The sequence below is a fragment of the Corvus moneduloides genome, chromosome 8 (assembly GCF_009650955.1).
Source record: "Corvus moneduloides isolate bCorMon1 chromosome 8, bCorMon1.pri, whole genome shotgun sequence".
NCBI classification, from domain to species: Eukaryota; Metazoa; Chordata; class Aves; order Passeriformes; family Corvidae; genus Corvus; species Corvus moneduloides.
In genome coordinates, this window is record NC_045483.1 from 31,212,599 (window position 1) to 31,229,601 (window position 17,003).

General features: G+C 38.6%; 1 protein-coding gene across 1 annotated transcript in view; it reads left to right on the plus strand.

Moving 5' to 3' along the window:
* Positions 1-17,003, plus strand: part of REEP3 (receptor accessory protein 3) — a 40,085-nt gene that overhangs the window by 17,927 nt on the left and 5,155 nt on the right. Inside the window, exons 2-6 of the mRNA XM_032115807.1 lie at positions 1,160-1,232; positions 5,398-5,474; positions 5,956-6,076; positions 7,411-7,524; positions 14,663-14,810. Of these exons, the coding sequence (XP_031971698.1) occupies positions 1,160-1,232; positions 5,398-5,474; positions 5,956-6,076; positions 7,411-7,524; positions 14,663-14,810 (533 nt within the window). The remainder of the gene's footprint in view (positions 1-1,159; positions 1,233-5,397; positions 5,475-5,955; positions 6,077-7,410; positions 7,525-14,662; positions 14,811-17,003) is intronic.

The window sequence follows — 17,003 nt, forward strand, 5'->3', positions numbered from 1 at the left end:
CAATAAAACATGAAATTTCAGTTATTTACTCTGGTAAATTCATTTGAATTAAAATCTTATATGCCAAGTCTGTCCCAGGTGGACTTTTTTTAAAAAAAGAAAAAACAAAACCAAAATATGTGATGCATCTTCCTTTGCCTAACTATCAGATGTTAAATTACTTACAAGTTCTGAACTTAAAGGATCTCTGGATATCCCTACAAGTGTAAATTTCTCCCATGTAACCACCTAGAGCAAGTTGTAAGTGATGCTGCAGGTGTGTAGCTGGACTTTTCGCTAATGGTTGCTTTAAGTCAGATGGAACTTAAGGGCAGGCAATTTGCTTGACTTTACAAAAGTGTAACAAGGTGGTGAAATAGAAATATGGAGCTCTTGCATTTATCAAGGAGATGGTAACTACTGCTGTTCCATTTCTCATAAAGGACTGTTCTAGTCTTTGGCCAAGACTCTTACTAGAAAGTGCTGGTTGGAACAAAGTTGAGTAAGAGCAGATCTTTGTTCTGACCGTGCTCTCAGCATGGATTGCTTGGCACGCCCTCACCCTGCTCTTGATGAATTGCACCTTGCTTTTGATGAATTTCAGCAGCAATTGGCTGTCTGAGCAAAAGTGGATTAATTCCCACTTTGCCTCCATTTCTAAATGCTGCTGTTGCAGAGTTCTAGCAAAAGGACATGAAATTTTGTAAGTCACAGTATTGTCTTAAAATTCTTTTGGAAATAATCTTCTGGTAATCTGATAAAAGTAGATGATTGTGATTAACTACTGATAGTTTCAGAAGTTCTTCAACTGTGATAGCACTGCCAGGAAACAAACTTCTGGTGTGGACAAGGCTGCAGGACTGGTTTTACTTGTAAATGAACCAGAACAACAACTGGTTTTACATTGTCTATTAGAAGCAGCTTTACGAAACAGTTTGTTGTCTTTAGGGCATACACCCTTTTCTGTTCATGTTGTTCTAGTTTTGCCTATCATGAAACTCCCTCCAAGGAACACATAACACTGGTGGGGTTTTTTTGGTTGGTTGGTTTTCTTTTTTTTTAATGCTAGAGAACAGGATTTTTTTATATTAAGTTGGCTGCATTGTTGTAATGAGGTGTTGTCACCGTTTTGTCATATACAATGTAACAGATCCTGAAGGCTTTTTCTGTTTTCCAATAGGCTGGTGTTTGGGATGCTGTATCCTGCGTATTACTCGTACAAAGCTGTGAAGACAAAAAACGTGAAGGAATATGTAAGTCTTATTATTTTAATTGTTTAATTGCATGCCTCTGCTGACATAGATCTGTGACATTTTCATTATACAATAAATCATATGAAAGCTTTGACTGTCTTACTGCTAGATACAACACTTGTGTGAACTTAGTGGTAATCCTATGATTTTGTTTGGAGGGTTAAGGTATCTCAGACTTTTCATAGTTTTATGCTGAAACATCTTCAACACGCTCTTTTTTTAAAGAGTATTTTTAACATAAACCTTAAAGTCTTGGATCTATTTCAGCAAAGTACAAGAAATAGTGCACTTTTGGGCAGCGGATAGAATGAAAGTTTCCTAATTCTGCCAACATCTCAAGTATAAGTACTGACAAACTGATTCTCAGTGACCACTAGAAGAGCAGCAGCAGCAGCTTAATGTCATTGTATGAGCTCAACGGGGGACTCAAAAATCTACCTAAGAAAAGGGTAGTTCTTGTTAATCTATTGTTCCTCAAAGAGGAGAGAAAATGTAACCAGAGAAGGAAAAGATTTGGTTAAGGTGGTGTGGAGAAAGAAGCAGAACAGACAGAAGAGAAAGATGGAGAAAAACACAGCTATAGTTACTGCAGTTTGAGTTAAGCTATTAAATTATTTACTTGTCAGTGTGAGCAATGATGATAATTACAAGAATGTTACCCAGTTGCAGTCACAAGGAGCTTCAGTCACTGAATTACTTCCCTGTTTTAAGAGACAGCCTGACTTGATTTCAGCAACTAACCTGTCCTGAATCTTGTCCTTTACTTGGCTGCCTGACTCAGGGTGGGGTCAGGGCTGTCAGTTACTCTAACTCGGCAGCCATAGCTGTGACCTAAGGCTGCTGTCTGATGTGTGATGTCTGTACTTCGTACTTGGTTGTAGTTGTAGAATGCGGTAGCTGTTGTTTCCTCCTCTTGAATGTCTTAATTCAGTCTGATCACTCTATCAAGGCCCCAAAGTGGACATCATATTTGTACTTCTTCTCATTTCTGTGTACAAGAGCTAAGCTTATGGGAGAAAAAAATAATCAAAACTAAGAGGAGAACTTTCTCTGTCTCATGCTCATATTACTCTGTCAGGAAAGTCTATAATGCAAGGAGTTTATAATCTGCTTTTCCTCCCTGCTTCTTCAAAAGGGATCCATAAGCTAAGAAGGGGATAGCAGTTTCCAACCAAAATAAAGGAAAGTGCTTTGAGGCTACCATTGCCTCTTGCACTATGTTTTGTAGAAAAAGAGAAGTAATATTTTAGAATGCTGGGATACTTTGGTCGCCTCAGGTGTCCAGTTAGCCATGACTTAGCTCTCTTTCTTGGGCATCCTTACACAGGACCCCTGCTAGTAGGGCCTGGAGTTGTGTTTTTCCAGCTCTTTTAGTGTGAACCTGTGGTCTTTGAGCAGTCCCACAACTGGCAGTCACATCCAAAATATTCATGGGGCCAAGATGAATAAGACCCATCACAGTGACTTTTTCATTAGCAGGGAATGACAGTGAATCATCAGTGAATTACCACTCCATTACTGGTTGAGTTGACTGTCCAGATAGGTCTTAGGGATGATCTATGGCTGTCATTTTCCCAGCTGGGTCCTTTTCTTTCACAGTAAAGGGTTTAGACTTAAATGCAGCTTTCCAAATGGCACAGGTCTGCTGCCAGTCACGTTATGGCCCAAGCACAACTTCCTTTCCAGGGTTTTGTGTGGCTCAGGAGTCATCTGCGTTTGTTGTGGAATTGATAAGAGCTTTGTAACAGTAAAATATTTTACTCAGCCACTGCTTCCACCACTAAAAACCAACCAAACAAAAGAACAGACATCTTGACTTGTTGTGTAGGTCATGATGCAGCAAATTGTTCAAAGATTATTTCTGGGGGGAAAAAAGTGTTGTGCTGATTGTGGTAATTTAGAAGACTTATGGACTTCAATGCTAAAAATTAGAATCTGTGCCTTTGAGGAGATTTATTTGTTCTTGTAATTACCCTGGTTTAATGGAGTTGACTGAGATATTTGAGAAGTTTTTTCACTGTATTGCACCAAAGCACTTGAAATAAGCATCTGAAATGTAGCTTAGAAGCCTGAACAGACCAGCCTTTTCAAATCCTGGCTTCAAAATCCTGACTTGAAAGAATGTGCTTCAGCTAGAGCCAACAAAGATGAGCTTAACACTTGGATGCTAGGAAAAAAAAACCCTCAACAAAACAAATCTGTAATCACTCTTCTAACATGAAAAGTAAAACTCATTGAAGCTTCTATTACTTAAAGTAGATGATGGTGTTCTGAGTAGTGCAAAATCTGACCTTCAATTTTTCATGCCCTTTTTTCTGGTATGAAAACCTTTCTAAGTCACTCAGGTTCATTTGTCAAGGATACTTGTGGTACCTACTGCATTAGCTGTACTAGAATATGATTTGTGTTTTATAGAATCTTTGCCCAGACCTCAGCAGGACTCCTGGTAGCTCTCATGTGCCCTTCTGCAGGGCGTTTTTTACTGCTCCTAGCAGCCCAGGAGAACACTTCCACTGCTGTTCTTAACTGGATAAATAGATATTGATTAAAGAAAGAATAGCCTGGATAAATTATATTGGGGGGAAAAAAATACAGTCTTGCATGGCATCTTAAAAATTGCATTGCATTATGCTTAAGTTGATGGGGCAAGGTTGTATTTAATTTTGTTTTCATTCAGGTGTTGACTCTGGTTCATGGAAGGGTCACCAGTCTAAATATCACATGGCCTGTCAGCAATGACTTCAGCTGTTGTGTACGTTTGTCTTAGTTTATTCAACCCTGAGATATCTAAATCCTCTGAGAGACTGAATTGAAGAATGTTATCACATGACTGAGTTTCTTTTCAAACTGAAACACAGAGAAGCATTTAAGATAAATGGGACTCAGGTTCTGACAGAGGAAGTGGTTATTAACTATAATGCACATCCATGAATTAGGCAGCAGTTTATCATTAGGTTTTGAGTAGTTATTTAAGTCCACTTCAAAAAAAGATTGTTTTAAAAGTGAAGATTAAATCTGAGCCACATCCTCTGTGGGAAGGCGTATATATATATTCTCTCCTTTGAAAGAGTACCATGAATTTAGCTCAAACTAGTCTCTAACAATTGTGGTGGTTTTGTTTTATTCTTCGGTGGTTTGGTTTTTTGGGGTTTTGAGTTTTGTGTTTCAAATGATTTTGTGTTGTTGCAGGTTTTGGGTTTTTTTTTTCCTAGCATAGAGAGCATTGGAATTTAAAGAACATGTGGATGTTCAGTTTGTACAAATAACCAGTGGTGGTTTCCATTTTGGAAATACATTGCATTTGGCAGCTGATATCTTAGGGAAGACAAGTGCATGGAACTATTTCTGTAGTATTTATTCCGAAAGATGTAATCAGCTTGGGCAACAAAATTTGAACAAATGCTGAAGAAAAATGAGTGAGTCCATTGACTGTTATAAAATGAACTATACTATTTTAAGAGCATTGTCTGATTTCATAGCAATGATATATAGTGTAAACCTTAAACAAAAAAAGTATATACCTGTAAACCCTTGAAGCATTAATATGTGAGCTTTTTTATTAACGAGAATTTTGTAGTTCTTGGCATGTAAACAGAAATAAAATCTCCTTGAAAATGCTTTTTTTTGTTGCCTTGCCTCAGTGTTAATACCATACCATTAATCACACACATGGAACTTAATGGCAATGTAAAGCTGAATAACACATACTGTGAAATGAAAGCAAGGGCTGCTTCACTAATGCTGATTTTCAAGTGTGTGGTATGAACATACGGTTGAGTGTGGAAGAGAATGAAATAGCCTTTAGTGTTATGGTGGGAGTTGCTCTGCATACTTAAGATAATCTACCAACTCTTTGCACTGTTTATTTTTCATATCACTAAAGCTTTGTAGATACAGAGTCGAATCTGTGAAACCAGCCTAGGTGAGATTGTGACCCTGGTGACCCAGCCATTTCACTTAGCTTGTTGCAGCTGCCACCAGTTCTACTTATGAACAGAATTCTTTCAGGACCTTCACATCATTTCACCTGAAACCTGGTTTATGAAGACTGAGATACTGTTGAATGTCTTGCTTTGACAACTCTGAATAGTATACACTGTATAGCTTGTATTATGTGTAAAGGTGAAATCAAAACTCTTACTGGAGATGGTGTTTTAATTTTCAGGTTCGCTGGATGATGTATTGGATTGTGTTTGCTCTTTATACAGTTACTGAAACGATAACTGACCTAACAGTCTCTTGGTAAGAGCTTGCTTTTTATGAACTCTAGAGGAAACTATATATGTTTTGATTTGTAATGATTTCTTTTGTATAAGGAAGTTGTGCTCGTTGATAGCCCTTTTTACAGGAAAAGATCTTGGTGCTTGGATGAACAGCGTCTGTTTTCAAGTTTGCTGTACACTGTCACTTGAAATAGGGACTACAACATTTCCAGCTTCACTGTAGAAACTGAGTAGGGGAATGGAACTCTTAAAAGGATGGCCTAGAATTTCTCTGTGCAGGAATGTATAATGCAAAGCAAGTATATTAACTGTTTTCATTTCTTAAATGACAACAGTCCATAAATCCATAATTCATTTAATTTTTGTCTAATGTAACTTCTTGTATTTGAAGAATCTTATATGCTAATATAATTTTTGAAATGATCTCTTCATAATGATTAGTTACTGTGCATTTTCTTACTGCAATTGTTGATTTTGTGCAACCTTTAACTTATCTGTAGGTTTCCACTGTACTATGAACTGAAGATAGCTTTTGTTATCTGGCTCCTTTCCCCGTATACTAGAGGGGCAAGCTTAATCTACAGAAAATTCCTCCACCCACTGCTTTCTTCTAAAGAAAGGGTAAGAAATAACTTCTCAGATTTTTAATGCCTAATGTGGAAACACCATATGCTGAAATAAAAGCTGTTGCTAGATATACCATAAAAGCACAGCAGTGTGTTACTGGCTTGCCAGGCAGCATGAATTTGGACTGGCAGAGGCAAGTGCATGTGACTGTCCCTGTCTATGCTTCTGTGTAACTTGCCTGAGCAGACGAGGTCCTGCTTCCTATTGACACGAGATCTTGGTGTTCCCTGCTCATCCCTGTTCTTGATGCACTCTGAGGAGCTCAGTTGAGTGGAAGTGATGCAGCTTGACTTTCTGCTGCAAGCACATGTGCAGTACTCTCTGCACAGAAGTATGAACACAGCTTTACTAAAAGCTATTCACGTTAACGTTTTTTTCTAGCATAAACTAGTAATAACACTTCTCAGGATGATTGACATCAATGACTCTTTTTTGGTTTGCAAACTGACAAGATAAGAGGAGAGACTTGTTACCGAGTTTCAAGAGTAGACCAGTCTGCAACAATAAACACCCAAACATAAAAATAGCTAGAGGATGGTTAGCTTTAGTCAAAGTATGACAGGGACACAGTTCTGCTTAGCTCTTTTTCAGCATCCTGTTTGGATGTGTGCAAAGAGCGATTAGGAAAGGTGTGAAGGCAAGCACTGAGAAGCCTCACGCTGCAGAAAATAGCATTCCTAAAGGTCAGTGCTAGGCTTGGCCTTTATTGAGCAAAGCAGGTAGCTGACAAGATTGCCACTGATAGAAACAGTCATCTTGACCTTCTGAAGGTTGAGCTATAAACAATTTGCAACTTTGTAAGCTAAAGGGATACTTCCCTGTAGTCTGTGAACTGGTGGGAAGTACTTTGCTGAGTTTATCTTCAACTCCAGGCATTTACCAGAGCTGGAGATGAATGTCATGACTGTATTGTCCTTGGTACTTAACTATGTCAAAGCTGTGGCTTCAGAAGTTCTTTGTAAGGCAGCTCTACCTTTCTAGGGAGCTCACTGACTTCTTCATGTTCATTGATGTTATTTCTAGAAATGCGTGTTATTCCTTGAAAAACTTCTGTCCAATAAGTTAAGCTTATTCTCTGTAAGGAATTTGTTGCAATGTTTCTGAGCTGTACAAAAGTGATCTATCTTCTTGTTTGACCACATATAATCCTTTTCTTAAATGAGAGTTGTAGTGAACAAAACATCTGTATATAAAAGCAGTAAGTATCCCATTAAATATTTTCTTAAATATTTCTTCTGTCTTCCTTTATTGATGGAAAAATAATACTGTGGGGCAACACTGCTCTGTTATGAACAGCCTTCTAAACTTTAAATATGTTTTGCTTTTAGGAGATTGATGAGTACATTGTCCAAGCCAAAGAAAGAGGCTATGAGACCATGGTGAATTTTGGAAGGCAAGGGTTGAATTTGGCAGCAACTGCTGCAGTGACAGCGGCTGTAAAGGTAACTTTCTGCTTGCATTAATTGCTTTTGAGCTTGATGTAGAACAGTGTAATTGTACTGAGGATTTAGCATTCTTAAATAAAAAGATAAATTCTGCAAGTGTATTGAAAACCTGGGACACCGTTAAAGGCTTGCAGCCCTCTCCTCCTCATACCATGTTGGTTGGTTGAAGATGGCTTGTAGTTATTTCTTGGATGATGGGGATCAGTTTAATTCAGAAGGTACCACATAGTTTTCTGTGCAGGCTTTTGGTAAAAATGACCATTGTTTCTTTTCTGTCTCTGTTGTGCTTTCTTGTTGGTAAACAAACTTTTAAAAGGATTTCTCGCTTTTCTGCTGTTTTTCTCCAATCAACCTGAGGTAATGCTACATATTAATTAAGGCATGAAAGACTACTACCATGGGTAAAAGTTATTTTGACACAATTAACTGGTTTGCAATTTGTTGAATGAATTATTAAATTAATATACTAAGCATAAGCCTGCCTATTGGTGTTTAGCATACACTTGCTTTGTCATCTATTTTCCATTAAGCTATGAAGTAATCTGTTGTTTTCCCCAGTTTACCTTCCTACAAAAACTCATCACCTTCAGTTGTATTTCAGAGGGCTCTGGGTCTAGGAAGACAAAATATAAGCTTGTATGTAAGATTCTAAGCAATTTGTGCACCACTGAAAGGAATATACTTCAGACAAGGTGTATCCTACCTAACAGTAATTTAAAACCAAAACACAAAAAGTAGGGAGAGAAAAAGGTGTATGTCCAAGTGAAATCCCAGTTTTAAGGCAATCAGGATTAATTTCTTTCTGGGAATAAATGGAACCACTGTGCTCATAGTAACAGCACTGAAAACCTGAACACTGTCACTAGATAACAGAAAACAGTGTTGAGATCCTGAGCTGTCAAAGTTGAGTATGTACAGCTGGCATTTAGCTTAAATGTCTGGGCTTCTATATGAGCTTCCTGTGTTGTAAATCAAAGACTTTCCTAAAAACTACATTTTCACATGCTACCTCAAAAAGCTTTCAAAAAGTAGTCATGCATATCTTGTTTGTTCATTTTCCTCTCTTTTTAAAGATACATGTGGGTGGTAGCAGTATAACTTTTTGATTTTAAATATGGTCATAATGAGCCTAAAATACTGAGAAAGTGATTAAATTTGATCACTGTGGGGTTTTTTTTTTGTTATTCAAATTCTTAGTATTGCCTTGAGACATGAAATAATTTAGAATGCAACAGAGTGCACCTCCAAAGGAATAAAAGTATCCAGAGTAAAAATAGGTTATTTAAACAAATCAAACAAACCCAACAAACAAACACCCAAAGTGCTCTACTGGGAAAAAGTTTAAGTGCTAAATGCTAAAATACAAATTCTTTGCATTACAAATTTATTACAATGTGCACCTGTAAGGATACTTGTGCTTTGTGTGTGTTCCTCATGTTTGGCTATGGTTGCATATTTCCTTGTTAATTTTTAGGATGTTACAGAAATATTGTAAAAGAAGTAACACCAATATCTCCTCTCATTTTCTTCTGAAATAATAACTTTTTCTGAAATGTCTGTGTTTAGATTTCATTGCTATTCAGCTGTGACTGGCAAGATGCCTGCTCTATTTGTTAAAACTTGTTAAACATACTCATGAATATTTGTACAGAATTAGTTCAGTGCAGATCAGATGCTTGGGCAAAACAACCACCACAATACCAAAGACCTAGAATAGACGTGATTTTTAAACAGTATGAAAGAGGAGACTCACTGAAAAAAAAATCTTTATTTTGGCATGTTAAGCCTCTTGTGCTTGTCATTCCAAAAAGCTGAGCGTGCCTGCTCCATGCAGGCAAATGGACACAATGCATGTGTTCTCGATTTTGTTTCCTGTTTTTCAAGAGCTGACTGCTGCCTCCAGCAGGTGAAAAGATTATCCCTTCAGCAAGAGCTGGTGGAGCATGCTATAGGATTTCGGGAATGGAATTGTAGCAGTGGCATCAGTCTTGATGGGAAAGAGGACACACTTTCATCACTATTCTTTTTTTACCCTTTTTTTAAATAGAGCACACATCCTTATTCTGACATAGCAGATCTCAAATTAGGAGAGGGGGAGAGGCTAAACATGTGTGTGAGATTTGAACCTATGTCAAAAGACACTGAAGTGTCCAAGCAAACTGCTTATGCTGACTTTAGGAGGGTGGTAAAATTGCTTGGAAACTTGCTGAAATATTTTGAAGATCAAATGTGGGAAAGAGTGATTTTCTCCAAGGGTTGTCAAAGGAATAGGGGATTACCATTAAAAGGCTAGTTGGCTCTGTTAGGGAGGTTGGAGCAGCCAGCCAGGTCAGTCTACTGAAAGTTTGACATAGATTTAAACCTGCTCCCCTGTAGTTAAATTGAAATATATTTGGCAGCAGTAGTGGCTTATAGTTTACATTCTCATAATGATATTTTTAGCTGGTACTAGTTAGCCCCTGTTCATTTAAAATGTAGTGTTTCAAAACCTGCTAAATAGCTTACATTAGCAAAATAAATTATGTTAAATTAGCATGTCAGAAAACAAATCCTGATTTCAGGAGGCTTAGAGATGAAAGATAGTCTGTACTGAATTTTTATATACTGAAGGAAATTTTTATTAGTAAAAGAATCAGAAACAAGATGCCTCAATAGCTCAGCAGTTTATGGATTTGGGGAAATTATATCCGCAACACTTCAGTTCCACTGATGCATCTCATACTTTGATGCATCAGCTTTTCCGGTCTTCTGAGATGATGGTTACCTGTATGTTTCAATTTCTGCCAACCCATGAATTCTGATTTCTTGAGCTACTAGTGAAAACTGGTGTCTTTATCATCATGAGCAGGGTGGCTGCTAATTAAGCTGTGAAATACTCTGTCCCTCTTTATGAGGTCGCACAAATAGCGTTAATTTGTAAAGTGGTGGTGATAATACGGTTTGAGGGCTGTGTTTTCTGAATGCCTTCTAGTCATCCTGAATCTGCTGCCTTTTTGTTGGTTATTATTCTCCTGGCCTTGCTCAGACTTCCCCTTCTCCCCACTCAGGGCATGGCAGAGGAAGGAGGTATCTCACAGCCAGCTGTGGCACACAGCCAGTACCACTGTGGGGAGCAATACTGCTTTCATCCTCCTCCCTGCTGGGACTGCCTGGCATGCTGCAGAGGTCATTCACGGGGCAGCAGTCCCTCTGCAGGTTGAGAGGGAGCAGAAGTCATTCCCTGTCAGCTTGGATTGGATCAGGGGGAGAACAGCTGAGAATGTGGGTGCTGCACGCTGCAGAGTCCATTGAGAACTTGTCCAAGGAAGGCAGGCAGCTCCAGTCAATGATCCTGGCCACTGAGGGGTGCAAGTCCAATTTAAACAACAGAGTCCCTGAGGCAGACAGTGTGGTGTTTGTTTGCAGCAACTTCCCTGGGTTAAGCATATAGACTATAAAAGTACACGCTCAATAACAGAATAGAAAATGTCATTTCATATATGAGGGTCAGCTGATGAGACTGCATACTAATAGCTTACTAGAGGCTGAGTAGTCTTGAAAGGATATCCTTAAATATGCTATATTTATTTAAAAAAATGATTTAGAAACATATTGCAACTTTAATTGGTCTTTCGCATTGGTCACTGCTAATGAATGTGGACTCTGAAAAAGTTTAGTATGTTTTAGGGAATGCTATTGAATAATGAAGCAAAATCATTCTTTAAGACTTGGATTTTGTTTAAGACAACACACAGACTTCACAGCTCATCTCTCTTCAGTGTTTGCTTACATAGAAATTTTAGCGCTGAAGGTCTTGTGTGATTAATTTCTTTTCCCTGGCATTGTAATTGTAAATGTATGTATCTCAATCTTTTGTGCTCTAACTTAGTTACCAGCCTCTGGGCTGGATGCAACCCAATGTATTCCTTCCTTACTGGTAGGAACTGTTGACATAATGGGCCACCAGTGGTGCCTGTGCTACCATCTTCTCCTGAGCAGCATCTTGGGGTGTGTATATCTGGGGAGAGGTGATGGCTGCTGCCATGTCCATGGCATGGGAGTGGAAGCAGGAGATCCCCTTCAGCTCCACCTACAATTTAATTGCTCTGCTTTCAGTTTTTAGGGCAAACATGTTCCTTTCAAGATGTAACTCTCTGACCTTTCAAACAAAATATCAAAGCTCTTAAAGCATTATTATTCTAAATGTGAATGTTACTCTCACATTTCCTGCAGTAGAGGGTATTTAATCTCACATTTCCTGCAGTAGGAAGGAATTTAATATTTTTCAGCCAGACTTTCATCCTGAGCTGATAGTAATCCAGATCCTCACAGAGTGCTTTGTTTCAGCAGAAAGCAATTAACTGCTGCTTTTGGGCATGGGGGTGGAAGAATCTTCTTAAGTCTTAAATGCAGTGTGAGTACAGTGATATGCACACCCACACAGAACACCTTGAAATTTGTCCTTCAGTCTATGCAGTGGAGTTGAATTAGAAATCAATCTTGATTTGGCTAGACTGGATCTTCCTGGGGTGGGATGGAGACTGGGGGCACTGTAGGGAGTACCTGCATAGGATTAGTACAGTGTGTGATGGGGCCTACCCAGCACAGCAGTGGTTGTGCAACCCCCATTCCTACTCTGACTCTCAAGCATGTGTGCTGCATCTTTTAGTTGTGTATATATCCTTTCAAACTTCTCAGTGTTTTCTGTGTGTAACTTGAGTAAAACTTTCCATCTTGGCAAGTAGTTCTGGAATGAAGGGCCCATTGTATAAATCCCTTACGTCCTCCCTGAATGAGGCAGTGCTCCACAGGAGCTCCAGCTCAACCATGCAGTTTGGTTAAGGGCACAATGTTATTTTATGGCACATACTTGACTTTTTTTCCCCTTCGAAAAACAAAATTCTGTATCCAAAAGCTTCCCTGGAAAATAGGGCTGAATGTTTCCAGCTTGGATCTAGTCCTCTATCTACAGTGGAATAAGAAATACAGGCTAGTAATGTGAATTCTTAGTATGTTAGTTGTTATAATCTTAATTGTATTATCCTGTACAATTTCCAAATGTCTTTTTGTAGTATACCACATGATGAATGAGCTCGCTGGGCAACTATTACACAAGTGTGTCTTTCTATACTTCTGCTGCCCAAAACCAGCCTCTGTCACTATTTTAAGCAGACTCTGTTCACACTTGGTGAGTGGAGTTGTGCTGAATTTGTGTGCATTCTGCTGAGAACCAACTAGGTCCATTTTACACGTTCATCGGTGTTCGGTGTCTGAGACTTGAGTCCTGTTCAACCTCTTCAAGCATTGGACACAGACTAATGAACAGTCTTGTATGTTATAGCAAATACTGTAAGCTGTTACTTGTCAAAAGAAGCAGCTGTTTGTCCAGTTCTCTTCTCCATGTCATAGCAGCTGATAAAGTTCTCAGGCATAGCTGGTTCCTGATGCGCTTTACTTGAAATGCTTTTCTGTTCAAGAAGTGGAGTAGTGGAAGGGCAGGACTTTTCCTGCCTTAGGAGGAATCTTAGGAGACCTGCCTTAAATAAACCATTTTGGGGACCAAATTTGACTTCAGGATTTCTATAATCTTTAATACAGGCACTATACAGTGTCCATAATGCATTTTAACTCAAAGGCAAGGTGTACTTAAATTTTGAGAACTGTGAGTTATCCTACAAGTATGTAGGAAGAGATAGAAAAGTTAAGGCATCTACTTTTCTCAGAAGAAACCTTTTCTTTGTTATTGTTTGGTGACAATGTATGAATGGTGGGGTAAGAATGATAATGGGTTTGTCAAGCTTGAGTAACACACTGTCCACTGCCTTTATTTTATATGCTGTACTAATGACTAGTCATTAGAAAATAAGTATCAGGTTTCAGCCACTTTCCCCCCGGCCTTTTGGTACCCATGCAGACTTAAGGAGCTTTAATTCCACTGTCTCTTCACTTTACATGGCTATTTTTAACGTGGAATAATTCAGTGTGCTGGTCTACCACATGCAAACAGTTGTTGTCATGAGAGTGGGAACAAATGGCTGTGGCCAGTGGTGCCAGAACTGCCTTCTGCTGCCGTTGCAGAAAAACGTGTATGGAATTGTACCCAGGTTTCTGCTCCTGCTAGCTAGCATACTGCTCAAATGCAGAATTTTACTTAAAAGCTTCATTTGAAAGAATGAAACAAAATTTTTAACACTTCCTTGAAGTGGAATTCATGCACAGGCTTGTCAACCTTTCCTTGAAATGGTTATTTTTTGCCTTATGCCAGAGAGGGAAGAATTAAATGTTATTTTAACATGACTTTGAGTACTTGTTCTCATGGTCTTATTCTTTTAGTTGCCTATGCAATAAATTAATCTTTAATGCTTTAATAATAACATTATCTGATGTAAGATGGAAGAACTGCTGGATGACCTTTCTTTCCAACAGGGAAATTTCCATAGGTTCCATATAGAAAAGATGTGAAGACAATTGGAGAAGGAATACTCATGTTCATACGTGACTAACTATTCTCCTGTGTAGCATTAGATTTTGGGTTGGTATTATGTCAGTAAAGCTATACTGGTAAGAGGACCTGCTATCCTGGACTCCAGGCAGGACCTCTTTGGTTTGTGGTTGCAAGTTTCTGTCAACTAGAGTTGCTTTTGTAGTGCTGCCAGTTTCTCAGTTATTTGAGTTAATGTTACAGAGTGCATTTTTAACACTTTTCTCCTTACAGAAATTCACATTTGTGGAGGGTAAAACATAAAACAGCAGAAAACTATCTTCAACCATACTCTTTAAAGTGGGAGTGTTACACTCAGTGTCATGCTACCTTGAACTGCCACGTTTGAAGTGAATGGAACATTTCTGATGTGTGTTTCTTTTAAATACTTGCCCTTACCCAAGAAGCCTTTATTTGCTCAGTTTAAAGGAGTGAAATGCATCGTTTGTAATTAAGCTGTAGTTTGTGTAACTTTGTCACCTGGGAGCAATCCACAGTTAAGCTTGGGTAAAAGCAGTATCTAAAGCAAATGTAAAGCAACTGCATGCGTAAATTGAACATGCGTTCAATGTGTTTTGTTGTGCAAGGAAGCATGGGCTTAAACATCTTAACCTAAGCTAAGCAGCAAAGTTAAACCTCTACCTGGTTTTCAAAGATATTGTTGTTGTATTTCAGAGCCAAGGTGCAATAACTGAGAAACTGAGAAGTTTCAGTATGCATGATTTGACCACTATACAAGGAGATGAGCCTGTTGGACAGAGACCTTATCAGACATTGCCAGAAGCTAAAAAGAAAACCAGAGCCTCTGCAAGTGAATCTTCAGGTATGTATCTATTTTTTTTTTTTTCCCCCTAGCTAGAACAATTCACCCAAAGCAAAAGTGGAAGAGCAGAGATACACTTACCCCATTTCTAAATGGAAAATACCTCAAAGAATTCCAGTACACTTAAACAGAGTACATGAGAGCAAAGTAGATTTGGACAGTTAGGAAATCCTTCCTGAATTACTTTCTTCTCACAGCCACTCTGTGTAATCAAACTATACTCATTATTCCTGTCCTTGCCAATTGGCAACAAGAATTTATTACCGAAGTAAAGCTTAATTTGAAGTCAAAAATTGTGTGATTAAGTGGTGTTTCTGTGACAAATGTACAAAAAGTTAAACATGAAAATATATGGAAGCTTGGTAAATAGAAGAGAAAATTACTAGAAATGAATTCACTAGGTCTGTAGTAAGAGATCAAAATGTAAAATTGTATATGGTGATAGGAATAAGAAAGGCATCAAGTTGTCATAATGGACTGATGCCCATCAACACTCAGAAGATGGTGTGTGGTGACCAATATATGATATTGTTCAGAGATATTATTATTTCATTATTATATTACATGTATTGTTATTGTCATCAACACTTCGCTCTTGAGCTTGTGATGCTTGAAGGAAGGTTTTACTGGAAGTCTGGCAACTGCACCTTTTTAAATGGTGAGGCTGTGATGTAAAGGAGCTGATATTTCCCACAAAAGAAGTAGATCTGGGCTATTTCCTTTCACCGAAGCCTTTCATTCCTTCTCATCCCTCCGTTTTTGGGGAGGGGAAGCGCTTGTGGGGTACAAGGAATTCCATGAATTGTGTGGTAGCCCATGATGTTTCAAGGAATAGATGGCCAGCTGAAGGGCCCTAAGCTGAATTGCACATTTTCCCCAGAAGGTATCCTGTGCAAGGCAGTGTGAACTGGAGCTTCTGGCTGGAGAGAAAGCCAAGAATTCATGAAGAGCTGCACTAGAGATGATGTCACTGCAGCTGTTGTGCTGGGGCTGTTTCTCAGTAAGAGAGCATTACTTATCTATCTGAAATAGCTTGAAAATGCTCTAAATTTAATTCCTAAAAAAATTACTTCATATAAATAATCACTGATTGTGAGATTCAATCTCAAATGTCAAAAAGCTTTCTTACAGCTAGTTGAACTTAATTGTTTCTGCTCCTGGACTCAAATATAGCATATAGCTCTCCTGTTTTCTTTGAATTTTCTTCAACATTAGGAACTTTAAAAAACCCAGAAGTACACATAGATTTAGGAACACTCTGTAGCAATAATCTGTAATGCTTAGCAGGATGTTATTTTTTGTGGTCTGAGCTGGGAGTTCTGTGCAAATTGGTTGAAAAGGCCTAGTTGTAGGACATGGATCATAGGATGATGCTGAGCTGGCAATGTACTTGCTGTGAAAAAGGCAGATAGGATGCTGATGCATCAGGTGTTACAAACAGATAAGGAAGTATTGGTGTCACTACAAACATCCCTAGTCTGAAACTGAGAAACAGATGTGATTGAAATCTTTTGTATTGAAAAAGATGAATTGAAACTGTATTGAAAGCAGAGACGTGTTGCCTCTAAAATGGCAGAAGAGAATGACAGAATGTCTGCCTCAAGTAGCTGTGGAATAGATGATGTGATTCTAATTTCTAGGAAAAAAAATTGAGGAAAAAAACTAAGCCTAAATAAAATATTGGCTTAAGATGAAATATACACAGGTCATTAATAAAGTTTGGTTTGGAGTCTAAAAGGTGTTCCTGAGTGTTACAGCCTGTAGGTTCTGGGGTAAAAGGAGAGTTTGGCAGAGGAAGGAACAAGGAACCAGACTGGATTTGGGAGCTTTGTGATAGGTCTGTGATGGGGATTCGGAGCTGCTGGACCCCAAGGAGCTTTTTGGAAGGTGTTTTTAAGCAGTTTGTGCCCTCTAGTGAGAGTCTTGGGTAATAGTCTTGGTCCTGGTTTTGCAGGATGTTAACAACCCTTAACAGTACTTCGGTGTGTTACCTGTCTGAAAGGAGCTTTGGTGTTAAATATGCAGGAGAGGGATGAGAGTATGATGAAAGATCCTATGAATCAGAGTCATGGAATGGTTTGGATTGGAAGGGACCTTTAAAGGTTTATCTAAGTGTGACCTCCCTCTCATGTGGATTGTATCCAAAAATCTTAAGTACTTCTGGAGATGACCACTGAGGTTTTTGCAGTTCGG